Here is a 16,410-nt window from a genome sequence, read left to right as displayed (position 1 = left end):
GTGGGATTAGAAGTCCAGCTAAACACAAGTGCATTGTTGCATCTTAGGATCACTGTGAGATTCCACGTAAAATTAGTATAAAAAAAAATTAATACCCGTTACAGGTTAAATTTTTTGTGCCCAACAATTACATGCGCCATTCTCTGGTGATGCACATCATGCCCATAACTTTCCTGAAGTAGATCATTCTATCGCGTCTGGAACTTGTGGTGCTAGGATGAATACAATAAATTTCCATTAGAAATTATTTTTGTTGGTCGTTGCTTTGCTTTTACCAAAAGGATTATTCCAAAATCCCATCATCATCCTAAAATTCCAGATTTGGCAAGCAAAGTGCTACGCTTGAAGCAAATGAATGGTTATAGAAGAAAAAAATAAGGGAAAATACGGTAACTTTTATGAAAGCACAATGAGTTGACAAATTACACATGCTATCTAAATAACATTTGTTAAGATTCCATGAATCACATGAGGTTGACTCAATTCACCTTAATTGCACCAGACCAAGTTAGTGCTCAGAAATTAAGGACGGTACAAGCACGTTTCCTCTATATACAGAGATGAGGCACGCGGTTAACTGCAATTCCGTACCTCTTTTGTTCAAGTGCTTACAGCTGCAACAGTAGAAACCATTGAGTCCACACCACAGATGTTGCGTCCCTGACAGATTTTATAGTAACCTTTCTCTCCCCAGTTTTCACCCCACGAATTCTTGATAATCCAGTACGGCTTGTCCTTTAAGCGAATGGGCGAATATGCACCTGCGCCGTAACCAACCAACAAGACACCATGATCCAACCTCTTGGAGCATATGAACGGGCACGATACTCCTCCAATGTATGTCTGCATGAAGACCGCATTGATAGCCACTACACCCAGAGAGTAAAATTAAAGTCAGTTCCGTCCTGTGGTAACATCTTTTGACTAGATAGCCGTCTGGTGCGTGATTTTAAAGATGACATTTTTTGAATTTTGAGAGAACTCAGATAAGAATAGATCTTACAAACCGAGGAAAATTTGGTGAAGCTGGCGGAGGGGATTATACATCTGATAAATGCCCACACGAGTCATTGATAATAAATGTAACACGCTAGATGAACTATAGAATATTTTAATGGAACGATGTTCAATTGTTATTCAAATAATTCCAATTTAATGTATGTGATGAACCTAATGAAATTGATAAATGCGTATAGAAGATACCAGCAAGAGGTCCATTTTTGACTAGATTGGCAGCAATCTGTTCTTCATCAAGGGAAACAACACTGAAGTTGGCGACCTTTGCAGCAATTTTGGTCTTGTCAAATTTGCATCCTCCACGATCAGTTCCGGTGTATGGATAGTCCTCTTCTAGCATAATTCCACCAGATTTTAGAGTGTATTCGAAGGCAGAATTCATCAAACCACCATCACAGCCTGAATCGCAGTCTTTGTCTCCTGAATCGCACTGCAGACAGTGAAAGGTCAGATCGACACATTTAAAGGGAGGAGAGCAAGTAATGCGACAGCACGGCTGTTTTTGTTCTCACCAGTAAGATATCCTAACAGTAGAATTAACGGCTGATGAGAAAAAGTACTTTTTATCATATTTGCATCCGATGAGACTTGGAATCAATACCCATATATTTAAAAACCAATTGCACCGTCTATGGGCTAACTGTGTTTCACATTCATTATTTCTGACTTCTCTCGACTACAATTTCCACCTTCTTCTAGGGTTTGCATCGTCCTATTACTGTATCATGTCTTTAAATGTGATTGAGGCAAAACACAGAAAATAACATAGTTTCCAAGGATAAACACAGCACAACGTATAACAGATGCCTTGAATTGTAAAAATCCTTGGACATTTCGATTTCATTGCTCGACGTTTCGTTAATACCAAATGTTAAGAGGCTGAAATAGAAGGGACAAATAAAAAAGCCGAACCTCGTGGTCACAATCCACAAGCTGTTGCTCACTGAGACTCATAAGGTTCCCAGTCGCCAGATAATTTGCACCTTCTAATGCTCCTGTTGTGCTAAATGACCAGCATGAACCACAAGATCCCTAAACGATACCATTAAAAAATTACCACTGAGATTTATCGAACACGTAAGGTAACTAAATCGAATAAAATTCAAAAGTTAGCATATCAAACCATTCAAATTGGTTTGAGATGAATCAAAGAGATTAATATCACAATGTTAAAGTTAACGGCAAAACGATCTCTCATCACACTTCTAAACTCCAACATTGGAACAAAAATCATATATCAGCCCCGATGAAATAATTATTTGCATCTTCGTTTCTACCAGAATTTAAACAATATATTTCAACTACAGACTCATAAAGGTATGTGGATCTAAACAATTGTTATCCGGTCAAATACAATAGTTACTCATGTTCGATTACTTATGCCAGAAATTTTCCAATTAAAATACTAAAAACAAAACTAACAGTATGCACTATGCACATCACTCAAACCATACAGAGCAGCACAAATATACTCGACCGAGCAAATCATCGAATTGAATTAGATAGTTTGCATAGATTCAAGCTTATTAGGTACTTTTCTTGCATATATTCTAGGTAACTGGGTTGGAGTTGGAACTTAAGGCAAAAATATGTATAAGAACCTATACAAGTCTGACCTAAATTTTTCAGTCGCACCAATAATATCCAATTCTCTCCGAGAACCAGAATTTGACTAATTCGAATTGTACTCTGGAGATGATCAACCCAAATCCTGATTCTGATTCATACATACGTACCTGATTCTTAACCGGTGTAACGGCACCGTGATCTCTCCAGTCAAAATCAGTCGGAAGGTTGTTCGTCGGTAGGATCGGAGCCTTTTGAGCGTCTTCCGGGAGTCGGAGTCTCCGATTGAGGCCGAGAAGTTGACGTCGGAACTCCGCGCGAGTGAGATCTGAGAACTGAGTGACTCCGTGCACGGCGGCGGGATCCAGCTTCTGGTGGCGCCTAGCTCGGCGCAGGTTAGCTTTAAACACCGAGAATCTGTAATCGCGTTCCTCCTGATTCGCGTACTTCTTTCCGAACTTCTTCTTAAACATCGTGAAATGGTGGTCGGCGTTCAGCAGCAAATTTTCTCCATCATCTCCATGATCAACGACTTGCCGGATCACCAAATCTTCGCCAGATTCGTCACCTGCAGCGAGGATGAAGCCACACAACGTCGCTACGAGGACAAAAGTGAGGAATACGGTGGCGGAACGAGAAGCCATGGGAATTCTTCCTCTCTAATCTTACGTAGAGAAATGAAAATGTACGCATATTTGTAAGTAATAACCGTTCCACAAAGCAGGTGAAGATAACCAATAATAATAGTCCACGTTGCTCGATTTGATTTGTTGTAAAAGAAAGTCGGTGATTTGCTATTATTTATCGAAATAAAATATTAAAATCGTTGTTTTATAATAAGCCTGTCTTTTTCTACGCAATCCATACAAAAAGTGTAGATTGGACCAATGAACAGTGGATGGTCGTCGGGTGAAATTCATCTGGTGTGACAAATTCGTTTACTAGTAGGTACAATTTTGGGATCCATCGAATAGACTTTGGTGCTTCACGTGAAATTAAAGAAGAATAATGAAGTTGAAATTGATATTGAAAAGAATCTTGTATTTCAAATTCAATTAATATTTTATTTTTGCATTTCTAGACTAATTTGTTTATTTAATTCCTTAGCTATAGATAATCCTATTTATGGGATTTATTCAACATAAATTGGGAACTTATCTATAAGATATATCATGTCAATCTTGTGTAGAGTTTGATTCTAATTAAACTCTTGTTTTCTTGCTGCTGAATTTCAGACTTAAAGATTTCCGCGTGAAGAGCTTAAGTGATCATTGCGATTTTGATGTTGCCGACACTCGAAGAACAACACTGACGCAGAGTGTTGATCGAAGAGTGGTTTCGTTTGGTTTTGAGCATTGCGTGTTTGAGTTTATGCATCTCGGTGTTCAGTTGTAATTTTTTTTCGATGTTATTTAATTCCTTGGTGTGTCAAAGAATTTAGTTTTGATATTTTTCACTAACATTGTTTGATGTAAACGATTTACACATTTTCTAGTGAATTCTTTTTGACATGAGACATATCACAAGTATTCCTACTTGTGCATGATTCAGTTCTGGTATTTGATTATTTATTACAATTATACATGTTTATTAACAATTAATTTCTGCAGCTGTGTTGTGATATGTTGTTGACAACATCTTAGCACAAACCAAATTCTGATATGTACATTTTTAAATATTTTCTGTAAGTTTATGAGTTACAGTCCTTTCAGATATAATCAAGAATATCAAAATAATATTGAGGATGTGAACAATGATGACATTGAATAAATTTTTTAAAAAAATATTAACGTGGAATGAGGCAATTCACTTATTCTTCAATAATACAAGAAAATTACAGTATGCTAACTCCCATATTATACAAAACATACAATTCTTCACAATTGTTTTCTATAATATACATTCATATTTCGAATGGAAGAAACTAAACTCCCCTTTACCTCCAATACAGATTTCAAACTTCATCTCCTTTCACCATCTCTTGTCGCTCATTTTCACTGGTTCATGCGACGAAGTCATGTAAAAGACGGGTAGGAGGGACGAACCGTTGCTGCCGGTTTTCAGAATCCAAACAATCGAATTCTGCAGTCTCAGTCTCCATAGCCAAATCTGATGCATTGTATGCATCAGATCCTCTCACATTAACAAAACCGTTGCGACTTTCATTACAAATTGGAATGTTACCACCTGCGCTCTGCTGCAATCCTAGTGTGAGTGAAATCTTTCCATTTGCATTGCCAAATCTTTCGAATTCCGAAATATGGTATGCAGCTTCAATAAATCGGTCGGCGCCATAATTTGAATGTCCCATAGAATCATGAAAAAGAGTAGTTTCGTCAATCTGCCTCTGCCTGTCTCCTGATTTTCTTGTACAGTACTTGCTTGGAGGTTGGAAAGTGGGATTGTTGTCTGGTTCCATCATTTCTATGTCAAGCAAGGGAATGGAATTCGAGGCAAGGTGCTGGCTAGAGGAAACAGAGGTTTGCCGAAAATCTTCTCCTTTATCCCGAGATGTTTTGCCATTGGTTTTTACGGTTCTTGGTGTGGTTTCTGATGAAGAATTAGAGTCAACTTCCGTGTCACCAGTCTCTTCTTTGTACATTTCTTCAACCATGGGCTTCCAAAGCCGGACTCGAGCATTTATGAACCAGTTTGAGACCTGATGCAGCCAATTGCAGATCAAGAAATGCTATACAGAAAGCACATTATATCCAAGGAACAAAATTTTGAATGTTTGAAGGTAGTCTAAAAATTTACATATTCCGAAAATTAAAAGAATTCAAGTTCTTATACATTTCAAGATACGACTGTTCTGTTTGTCCCATCTTCCATCCTTACTACACAATTTTTTTTATAAAAACCGTCCGAGAAGGGCCGTTAAGGCAGACGGCAACCAAGAAACAGATGAAAAATACTGGTAAACAGATACCAGGGGACGATGGAGCCATAATTGAGCCAAAAAAGAAACATTGAAGTGCAAAGTCTAACCAAGCCATAAAATTTCAATCTTTATATAATCCACTAAAACGTCAGAAATGGACTAAATGGTTGTGCTAGGTGAAAAACAGCTCATAAAAGTTAGAAATTTTTCCCACATTAAGTTGGAAATAATGATTTGTGTTTAATGGAAAACATGTCTACCTGACTTCTTGTTAGTCCAGTTTGCCTCGCTAGCATTATCTTGTCAGAATCTTTTGGATATCTGGAGAACAAAACCAAAGTAACATGTTAAATAGCAGAATATCACAGACGACTCACATAGGTGAGATTGAGAGAGTGTATAGAGAAAAGAAAATGTTTGGAAACAAGTACTAATTACTATACTAAAAGCTATTCCAGTTAGCAACAATGCGATTCAAATCTTTTGAATTGATCAGCAGTACAAGTGTCACTTTTTATTAATACGGAGTCAATCGATACCAACCACCAGCTACTGCTCTCTAATAAGTGAAGTTGACTTTGTTATTAATTATAAGTATCAGTGCAACTCAAATCATTTGCAAGGTAGATCAAATCAAGCACCTCACATTTTAATAGTTACAAAGTGGCTCACACAACGAGAGACGGCTACTAAGCATATTATATACAACTTACGGATGGAGGAAGTGCTCGAAAAGCCAAGCACGCAAGATTGAAACAGATGTTTCAGGAAGTCCCCGTTGTGGCCTCCACACATGCTGTGGCATCATTCCGAGCTGCTGAAGGGCTCTCTGTTGTCTGAGTTGCTTGTCCACGTAACGTAGGCGAGATATAACGATCCCTTTGCCATTTGAAGAATCATCTTGCTCACCAAGGTTTTTTCGTGCTACTTGAATCTGGCCATTTATAGCATCACGCAAGCAGCGAAAATGGCGAGAAATTGTGAGGAGGGCAAGTGCTGTGTACGGTTTAGCTGCCCCAGATCCAGCTATCACATCAAAGGAAGAGACCACTATCTTCATCTGATGGTAATACTGCTTGTATCGCCTGTCAACCTGAAATGATATGAATTGAATAAGAAACAACCATGACAGAGGAATTATGCAACCCATATGACAATTGCAATATATATAGCAAACCATTTTCATATGCATAAACTTCTACAGTAAGCAGTTTTCTATAAAATAGTTCCCCATATCAGAAATGAACTTTCTGGCATCATGAATTCAAATTTTTGCAGAAACAAAAGAATGATAAGACAACACGTCAATCAAATACATATTACTTCATCGAGGAATATTTCATTGACATTATCAAATATTTGTGTTCTATGTGCATTATTTACCTAAACCTTCTGTTGATTTTGGTATGGAAATATAAAGATAACAATGAAGCATCTCTAATTTACTGAACAGAATGGATATAATTTATCATACTTGAAAGTTATCTCATAAAGACTTTCAGATAAAAAGAAAAACTTAATACAACACCACGAAAACTCAACATCACCTCGTCCAACATTGCCAAAAGCTTTGTCAATTTATTCTGCAAATCCTGCTTCTCAGCAGCTGGAAGTTCATTGGTGGAGTTGCTGCTTGACTCAGGTGGAACTGAAGATACCCCTGCTTGAGAAGGATCTGAAACACCATCTTCCAAGCCCCCATCAGCTTCTTTTGAGTCCTTTACTAGCTCTTTCTTGGAATTTTGTTCCTTAATAGCTTTTTTGACATTAACAACTTCATCAAGCAGTTGTTGTGCAGCTTTCAGGTATTTTGAGCCAGGAATGGCTTGTGACATACTCGACATGCCATATGAATCGGTTTTTATTGCATCAGCACTGGTTCCTTGAATACAAGAAAGCATATATTCATTATAACTCAATTGCCTAGTTCGTGAATTGTCATCTTCTTCGAAAGACTGGTTCCCACCTCTCTCATCATTAGAGATCGTTGGGTTCGGACCCAAGAACGGAGAGAAACTGGAAGAATCATTCTGATACGGGATCGGTGATATCTGCATTCCTGAGGGTATATGTGTACCGAGACTGAGGGATAATCCTTGACCTTGAAGAACACTGGGAGCACCATTTATGGGGTGCATCATTAGCATCTCGTTTCTACCATCTTTCCACGAGCTTAAATCATGTTCTACAATTCGAGAACCTCCAAAATTTAGCATTATTTCCTGTTGAGATGAGCCGGGCTCAGAATTGCCAGCAAGTTGAATTCCAAAACAGGTGCTTTGCCTTTGAGAATTCCCAGTAAGTGCATCGGAAAACGGGGCTGAGGAAGGCGAGAAATCCATATACATCATCGTGTTTCCGGGAATAACTGGTGTTTCTGAATAAGAACCAGGCAAAGTATCCCTTGAATAGAGCATCGTTGCAGCATCGGTTTGACTGTTTGATGTTGGAAAATATGCAGCCATGAATTTTGTTTCAAGAATTTCCTTCTTGGCTAACATCTCCCACCTTAGAAATTTCCGAAGATAATCAGAGGGAGTCGAATTCTCAAGAAAATTATAAACAGATTGATAGGATTTTAACATTTTGATATATTTTGTAAGCAATTTTGTGGTTGTAACCGCAGAGAATAAAGTTCTTCACAAATTATAATAATAATACATGCGCAAGTTCTACCCATAGATTTACCAATTTGATGGTAATCTGATCATACGCCTTTTAATGGACAACTAAAAGAAGGATGCAATCAGCAGCTTTTGTAAAAAAAAATTAGCGTCACTGTCAAGAATCATTCAGATAATACACACACAAACAGCATTCACTTTTGTTTAATACAGAGAAACAAATCAATGACCAACATACTCATTGATCATAAAGCATCAACCGAAAAATGATGAAGAAATTTCAAAATCAGCTAATTTGACCATTTCAAACTAAAGTTCTAGCTTCATTCCCAAAACCCGCAAAAGATAGGTAGGATTTTCCAAATTAAAAACAAAATTCAAATGAAATTAAGAGTTTTAAACAAGAGAAACATAAATGAAAAGGACCCAAAAAATTAAAAGTTAAAAAAAAAAAGAAAGAAAAACTCCATAAATCCATCGAGAAAAGGAATTAAAAATTATCAATAATTCAGTAGAGACAGCAGCATGTAAAAATATCATAACATCAACATCATCTAATCCAAAAACCATGAGGAGACTTTCAAGAAATTTGCTTCTTTTCCCCAGCTTAGATTACAGCATAAAATAGATTAAAAAGTCAAATATTTTTAATACACAAACCTGGAAAAACTAGTATGACTTGTGTGGCTTGTTGGGAACACAAGCCCCTCCGATCCGCTTAAAAAAAAATCTTCCAGAAACACAATCCCAAGATCCCAACACTATCAAGAAAGAAAACAAAACAACCCCTTTTTCTTTCCTCTTTGTTTATGTACTATAATTATTATATTTAACATCATGTAAGAAAAGCAGACTGCAGGGACACTATCAACATCCCTTCAAACTCCGCTACCTTAATAACCTCAAAAACACCAATCTTTCTACGTATTCCCACGTGTGAAATTCACACACACACACGCACACATGCGTGGGTTCTTCTCTCTGTTTTCAACTCCTCTAGCTACACAAATCTACATGAAATTAAGCCCCTAAAAGGAGTCTACCCATTAATTCTTGAAACCCAAAGAGATAAAAATCGCAACTTTTTTCTTCACAACTCACAAGCATCTAAAATCCTTCATCCCTCCATTTTATTTGGTTTGTTTTGGTTTATAGAAAGGAAGAATATATATGGACGATAATAAAAGAATATATTTCTTAGCTGTTGTTATTGTTGTTGGTTAAACTCTTTGGTGGTGTTGATGATGTTTGGTTATGGAGTTTCAATCTCTAACAACCAGTTGGTGGACCTAAACCCTTCCTTAAACCTTCTTTCTTCTCTCTCACATTCAAGCATGGGGGAATGGTCTGAGCTGCTGTAAATATTCTCACAATTTGATGCTTTTTTTATTCTCTTTTTTTTTTTCTTTTTTTTTCCCCATTTGTTTTTTGTTAGTTTTTATTTTATTTTATTTGGATGGAATATTATAATTGGGTGGGAAATCTTTTATCTTTTGTGATTTGTATTTTTACTAGGTAGGGTGCACCAACAGAGGGTGTCCCACGTTTTAGAAATATTTTGCAAAATGCTGTCGGTATATGTAAATTTATACTAATTTAATTTAATATTTTTCTTTAAAAACTGCACTCTTTTTACATTGTTGAAATGGTGGATTTGGGCTTAACGTTTTCCCAAAAATCTAGGTTACATGTATAGCTTTCAAATATTTAATCCAACAGATGTGAGATATCTAACATCAAACATCAGTAGGTTGTTTTAATCCAATACATACTAGATAAATTCTTGAATTAATGTTGTAACCTGCAAATCAAACTAATAAGTTAAATCACAATATACAAACTATATAAGACAGATCACTATGATAATAACTTTACTTCTAGTCTTCTGGATGTCTTGGTAAATCACTGGGATTACTCACTAAAAAATAAATTATGTTCTTCGAGAAAATAAATAAATGGAAAATGAATTATTTTTATAATTTAATTTAAAATTATTTTAAGCACTGAATATAATAGCATAACATTATGCAATATATGATTACTTTCAAGCATGATAAATGGTAATTCGATATATAAGAAAATGACAAAAATTTGTGTGAGACGGTCTCACGAGCCGTATTTTGTGATACAGATCTCTTATTTGGATCATCAATTAAAAAAATTATTTCTTATTCTAAAAGTATTACTTTTTATTGTGAATATTGATAAGATTGATCCGTCTCACAGATAAAGATTCGTGAAATCGTCTCATAAAAATGACTCACTAAGAAAATTTATCTTTACAAGTTTGTTTAATAATTTTTATTTTATTTGGTTATCGGTTATCACGTGGGCAAATTGGAGAAGTATACTTTGTACGTTAGTTGCAGACTTAATTGTGGGGATTATCAGAGTCCCCCTTTTGGTTTGTGTATTTGTAGATTACCCCATAACTTTGGCTTTTGTAATTTATCGAGGTGAACACCGAAACCTAAAATCTAAAACCCAAGAAATCAGTTCGACTCGAAGAAAAATATCGCGGCTAACACCCCCTAAGTTTGCCTGTAATGAATGGTATTTTTACTCCGTTTCAATTAATTAAATAATTTTATTTGAGAAATAGATTAAAAATATGAATTTCGAACAATAACATCATGGATAAGATTTCACGGACCCATATACATGAGATTAGTTGATCAGATCCATACCTACAGTGAAAAAATTGAATCCTAAGACGATTAATAAGAGTTTTAGTGAAAAAATATATATTTGATCTGATGCATATAAAATCAATCATAGATTGAATTTAAAATTCGCAAAAATTAAATGTATTTTCATGAATTTTAAATCTATTATTTCAAATTTTCTTTTCTATCTATATAATATATGTGTGTGTGAGACGTGTATCATATTGTATGGTACCAGAGTATTATAAAAGTTCCAATACAAAAATTCAAACTTGCCTCGTTGTGATTTTTTTATTGGTTGTTGGGATAATTATTAGCTTTATAATGGAACTGTGCAAGCCAATAGCCACAAAAACATTATCTACAATTCGGTTTGTTTATTCAAACGCATACATGTGTTTGCTGAGTATGTTTTTTTATTAGACGGTCTCACGAATCTTTATCTATGAAACGGGTCAATTTTATCGATATTTACAATAAAATATAATAATCTTAACATAAAAAGTAATATTTTTTCATAGATGACTCAAATAAGAGATCTGTCTCACAAAATACGACCCGTGAGACCGTCTTACACAAGTTTTTGTCGTGTTTGCTTCATTCATGTATGAAAGTAACTAACATTAGGCATCGTTTGGTACATAGTAAGAGACGAAGAGAAATCAATACGAGTGACAAAAAAATGAAATCAAATAAAATTAAATAAGACGATGTAATAAAGTGTATATTGTTTGGTTTAATGTTATCACTACATATGGATTGATTTTACACTGTACCCACGTGGCATATCAAGATTTAAGATAATATTAAAGTCGTGTTTGGTGTTATAGACACAAGATTATAATTTTGTATTTAGTATGTATATTGGAAGACGATCTTATATAAATATTTAAGATATTATATAGTAGTAAGAACAAATATTTTACTAACTAAATCCCATTAACAAAACTAATAATGAGACGAAGAAAAAGAGAGACAGTGGATGCCATCATCTATTTGTCAATAAGCTAGAACTTAAATGAGATTTGGCACGTTATGCAAAATCCGTGCTTGGATTGGCCATTATTCAGAACTGGTGTAGTGACGTTTTTGCCCACGAGTTTTTAGGGCAATGGCCTCGACTTTTTGCACGAACAAGAGGGGATGGCATATTACGAAACAATTCTATTTGCCTAAACACCAAAAAAAACTTGCCGAATTTTGATGGTCTTGGCATCAATTTGTCGTATTGTTCTATCAAAAGGGTAAAATGATTAATAAGCAATAATATCAAATGATAATGTTCAAAATAATACAATCTAATGATATGATTTTCAGGTTCGTGTGCATTATGTGAATGTTTGATTTATGATCATGTGTTTGATTTCTGTTTGGACTAAAATATATAATTATGAAAGCTCAATTTAATTATGAAAGGTTAATTAAATTATGGAAGCACATCAGATGTGACAGATAGATTCTCATCGATTCAAATTTATTCATATAAGTTAAGAAGATCGTGGAAAGGGGAGAAGATCGTGGGAGAAAAGAGGAGAAGATCGTGAATCATGGAAAAGTGGAGAGAACTGCTAAGCATTCAGAAGAACATGATTAGCCAAAGCAAGAGGGAAGACACAACACACATCGCAAAAACTACAGGCAGCTCCCTGCAAAATTCTCATATATTTGGTCAAGCTTTTTCAGTCATATTTTAGCATCTCGTATATATTCTAGCACTATTTTGTTATATTTTTCATGGTCTTTGTGATTTTCTACTGATTTATTGATACACAATCACGTTGAGAGTTTATTTCATCAATTTTTATTGTATTTTCTTTTATTTTGGCGTTGTATTTGTTTATAAGACTATAACGAACGGTCAAATTCAATGTCCATAATCGTTGTGTTTTTAGAAGTTAGATTTTTATCATTTTTACACAAATTGATGCATCTTTGCATATAACACGCTCGCAAATCGAAATATTGTGCAGACAATTTCATACTAACATTTTATTAGACGAATTTTTCACACATAATTTGTGAAGTACACTTTATTTGACAAGTATGATTTGGTTTACATATTATTATATTAGTAGGAGGGTTACCAATACATGTAGAAGAACAATGATGTCTTTTATTTTGTTGTAGGTGACCTTGCAATTATTTGTTCAATATACCCGGTTAATGACAAATGATTATTTATTTGATATATTTCAGTAAATGGGACATGTTTTTCAAGAGGCATAGTGTATACACACCGAAATCGTATTATTATTTTAAAAAAGTAAAAACAAAAATTTTGGATTGAAAGATATATGTTTTACTAACATTTGTCAAATTAATGAGAAATGGCTCATAAACTTTTATCTCCCCGTGCTATATCTACGAAGATATATTATCTTCGAATGTTATTTTGTACTTCTGTGTGCAATTAAACAAATATAAGAGGGTATGTTGGCAATAATTGAAATAACTATGGGTCGAAATGTAAATAAGAAAAAGCCTGCCAGTGTTATAATTAACCCGGCAGAGGAAGGAACAGAAAGGAAGAGCAAGACAGAGCATGGGGATTCCAAAAAAGTACAGAATCTAAAAGAATGGTAATGATTATAATGTTTAATAAAAAATTATTATTATTTTATAAATAAATAATAATATTTTTATCAATTTAATAGTCTTTCGAAATTCTTGAACATCTAACTTATTATTAATAAGATGAATATTTTATTTAAATTATTTAAAATAATTATTATTTTTTAGTCGTGTAGCTTTTTGTTGGATCAATTATAATAATGTGACTATATTTTAACAATTAATTTTAACTATTTTTAACAAAATTATGTAATTAAATAAATTCTATCATTGTTAATTATTTTTATAATTATATTGATAAACACATTTGCATGCTTTCAAAGTTTTTTTGAGTCTATAATTATAAAATTTTAACGATAATATCAAACTTTTAATAACGCACTTTTTGATAAAATAACTAAAATTGATAATCAAAAATAATTATATGACTGTATTTGATTCAACAAAAGTATACAAAAATGAAACGATTCATCTCAATATACACATAAATAATATTTGTTTGTATATATAATTTCCATCACAAATCTCGAATGACACCCTATACAAATTCCAACCTATTTCATACGATGATTTGGCAAAGAAATGAAAATTATTCTCTTCTTCCTATACCAAAAATTGAAGTATTTGTTTGGTCAATATTAAATATATCACATTTATGACGTCATAATTTTTAAGACTCACAACAACTTCGAATTTTAAATGTCACAAGAACCATTTACAAATAATTAGGTAACACAATGATGCAATCATGACGACCACACGGCCGGCGAGTAGAAATAAACAACACTATCATCTCAGATTGTTGAATCCGTCAATGTCATTATCAGATTATTATACTGGGATTTTTTTAAAATATTTTAGGTAGAATTATTATAAATGAATGTGTGAGATGAAATTTTAAATTTTTTTTTAAATATCAATAATTGTAATTTATGACAAAATAACAATTCAAACCTTTATTTATAAAATATTTAAATTTCTTGATTTGTAATATTGTTTAAAGTTGTTTATAATTTTGATATTTTATGTTGTCAATCTGTTATTAAATTTTTTGTGTGTGTAAATTTAGTCAATTTTCAAATATGATGTCGATATGATTAAGGGTGATATACCGTACCGTAATGTATCGAAAATTCTATACCATATATCGTATCGAAAATTACGATATAAGAAAATCCATACCGATACCATACCGAAATTTTCGGTACATATAATTAGCATACCGATTATATCGAAATTGTACGGTATACCGAAATTTCGGTACAGTATCGGTATATACTGTTTTATACCGAAAAAAACCTTACATTTTAAATTTATTGTTTTAATTATTATAGATTTTAAAAATTTTGTATATTTTTTCGGAATTCCGGTATATACCGAAATTTTCAAATCGCATACCATTATCGTACCGAAAAATTCGGTATTGTTACCGTACCGTACCGAAATTTTCGGCATACCGAAAATTCAGTAAATTCGGCATTTTTTCGGTACGGTAATCTCGGTATACCGAAAATTCGGTATTTTTTCTCACCCCTAGATATGATACCAATACATTGTTGATATGTATAATGTCACATCAATACTCCAAATAAAAAAATACTAAAATTACTAAAAATCGAAATATAATTGATAACATAAAAAACTATAATCACAAACAGACAAACGTGCACGACCAAACAAATATTTTTTCTTTTTTAATTATGATAAATGATAATGAGCAAAATGATTTTTGTAAAGCCAACCACCTCGCTACTATTTCACTCGTTTAAATTGGCGACTCCGTCTATTAAATCCGCCACATCATGTAGCACTACACCAGTCAAGCAAGGACATTCCATGGCATTGAAACATATATTAATAACAATTTTTAAAATTTTAACTATACATTTGTCTTAATTTAAGGAAATATATTTTTAAATATTTTTTTTCGTCAATCATGACCCGATTGTTTTCTCTAATAAATACTGCGTGATGTAAGCCATGACGTTGACATTTGTATTGTAATTGTGGTGAGCTCCCACTAAGGTTAATGCATTATATTATCATATGTTCTAAATATATGTAGATTACATTTGTAATTGAATATCGATGGGATTGACTCGTCTCACATATAAAGATTTGACTTACTCATTTTTTATTTGTCAAAACTCGCAAAAAATGATTAAATTCATGTTACTATAATTGTGGTTTTATCAATCTCGACTCAAAATATTTTAAAGAGTTTATTGATATTTTAAAATGTTTTTTTTATATAATATTGAAAAATTGGGTACGTTATATTTCTATATATAATAATTGATTGATTTTTTTAATAAAGGCTTGGGTTTTATCTAGAGGAGCTCTTTCAATCCAAAGAGACTGTCAACCGAATTTTTCGATTCACTCGAAATTCAAACCGAAAACAAACCAAATTTAATGGTTCAGTTCGGTTAAAAACCAAAATACTTTTGGATTTCCAGTTCATATTTACATTTTGTATTAATAAATAAATAAAAATAAATAACAAAAATGATTTAAAAACTAAAAAGTGATTTTAAAAATAAAATAAAATTTGTTTTCGGTTCGGTCAATCGAGCTAAAAAAATTCAAAAAACTAAAATCAAACGAATTAATGGTTCAGTTTTCGCTTGAACCTGAATTTTTGATTTAACTTCGATTCGAGCGGGTAACCGAATCATTATCACACCTTTTTTTTTTTTTCGTGTTTGGATATGAGATCAACTTATGTTAAATAGGAGAAATTTCACTTTTGGTCTTGAGATTTTCACAATTTTCACATTTTTTTCATGTTAATTGTGAATTTGCATTTTTTTAATAATGTAACTTGCATGTTTTTTTTATTCATTTTTAATCATTTTTTTTTTACCAAAATGAAAAAAAAATCAAGTTACATGAATAAAAATACAAATTTATCATTAACAGACAAAAAAAAACATGCAAGTAACAGGAATAAAAATACAAATGCGTCATTAACATTAAAGAAAACATACAAATTATATAACAAAAAACGTAAATTTATTTTCAATAGGACAAAAATAGAAAGAAAAAAAATTACTTTCACCAAAAATAATATGTAAAAAATAAC

The 16,410-nt window shown here is 33.0% G+C and overlaps 2 protein-coding genes across 2 annotated transcripts; both read right to left on the bottom strand.

The window, feature by feature from the left end:
* Window positions 1-375: 375 nt before the first annotated feature.
* Window positions 376-3,266, bottom strand: LOC142505119 (putative cysteine protease RD19B). The gene is made up of 4 exons (XM_075617951.1): window positions 2,754-3,266; window positions 1,930-2,049; window positions 1,204-1,447; window positions 376-869 (listed from the first exon to the last, which is right to left on the bottom strand). Exons 1-4 carry the CDS (start codon window positions 3,225-3,227, stop codon window positions 601-603), a joined length of 1,107 nt encoding a protein of 368 aa, XP_075474066.1. The 5' UTR covers window positions 3,228-3,266; the 3' UTR covers window positions 376-600.
* A 1,103-nt stretch (window positions 3,267-4,369) lies between these two features.
* Window positions 4,370-9,481, bottom strand: LOC142504752 (BEL1-like homeodomain protein 7). Its single transcript, XM_075617544.1, has 5 exons — window positions 8,749-9,481; window positions 7,012-7,972; window positions 6,178-6,557; window positions 5,725-5,785; window positions 4,370-5,242 (listed from the first exon to the last, which is right to left on the bottom strand). The coding sequence occupies exons 2-5, from the start codon at window positions 7,963-7,965 to the stop codon at window positions 4,586-4,588; spliced, it is 2,052 nt and encodes a 683-aa protein (XP_075473659.1). The 5' UTR covers window positions 7,966-7,972; window positions 8,749-9,481; the 3' UTR covers window positions 4,370-4,585.
* Window positions 9,482-16,410: the final 6,929 nt, after the last annotated feature.

This window comes from Primulina tabacum, chromosome 10 (assembly GCF_025594145.1).
Source record: "Primulina tabacum isolate GXHZ01 chromosome 10, ASM2559414v2, whole genome shotgun sequence".
In the NCBI taxonomy this organism is placed as follows: Eukaryota; Viridiplantae; Streptophyta; class Magnoliopsida; order Lamiales; family Gesneriaceae; genus Primulina; species Primulina tabacum.
The sequence above is the reverse complement of the archived record's forward strand: the minus strand, read 5'-3'. Positions and strand labels throughout refer to the sequence as shown.

What these genes read in the sequence shown, in the direction of transcription:
- LOC142504752 (XM_075617544.1), bottom strand. Translation starts at nt 7,965, where the DNA reads ATGTTAGCCAAGAAGGAAATTCTTGAAACAAAATTCATGGCTGCATAT. An exon ending in TTTTGGCAATGTTGGACGAG is followed by an intron (nt 6,558 to 7,011) that starts GTGATGTTGAGT and finishes ATATCATTTCAG; the next exon opens with GTTGACAGGCGATACAAGCA. An exon ending in CTGGACTAACAAGAAGTCAG is followed by an intron (nt 5,243 to 5,724) that starts GTAGACATGTTT and finishes TGGCTGCATCAG; the next exon opens with GTCTCAAACTGGTTCATAAA.
- LOC142505119 (XM_075617951.1), bottom strand. Translation starts at nt 3,227, where the DNA reads ATGGCTTCTCGTTCCGCCACCGTATTCCTCACTTTTGTCCTCGTAGCG. An exon ending in TTACACCGGTTAAGAATCAG is followed by an intron (nt 2,050 to 2,753) that starts GTACGTATGTAT and finishes GGTATCGTTTAG; the next exon opens with GGATCTTGTGGTTCATGCTG. An exon ending in TTGTGGATTGTGACCACGAG is followed by an intron (nt 1,448 to 1,929) that starts GTTCGGCTTTTT and finishes CACTGTCTGCAG; the next exon opens with TGCGATTCAGGAGACAAAGA.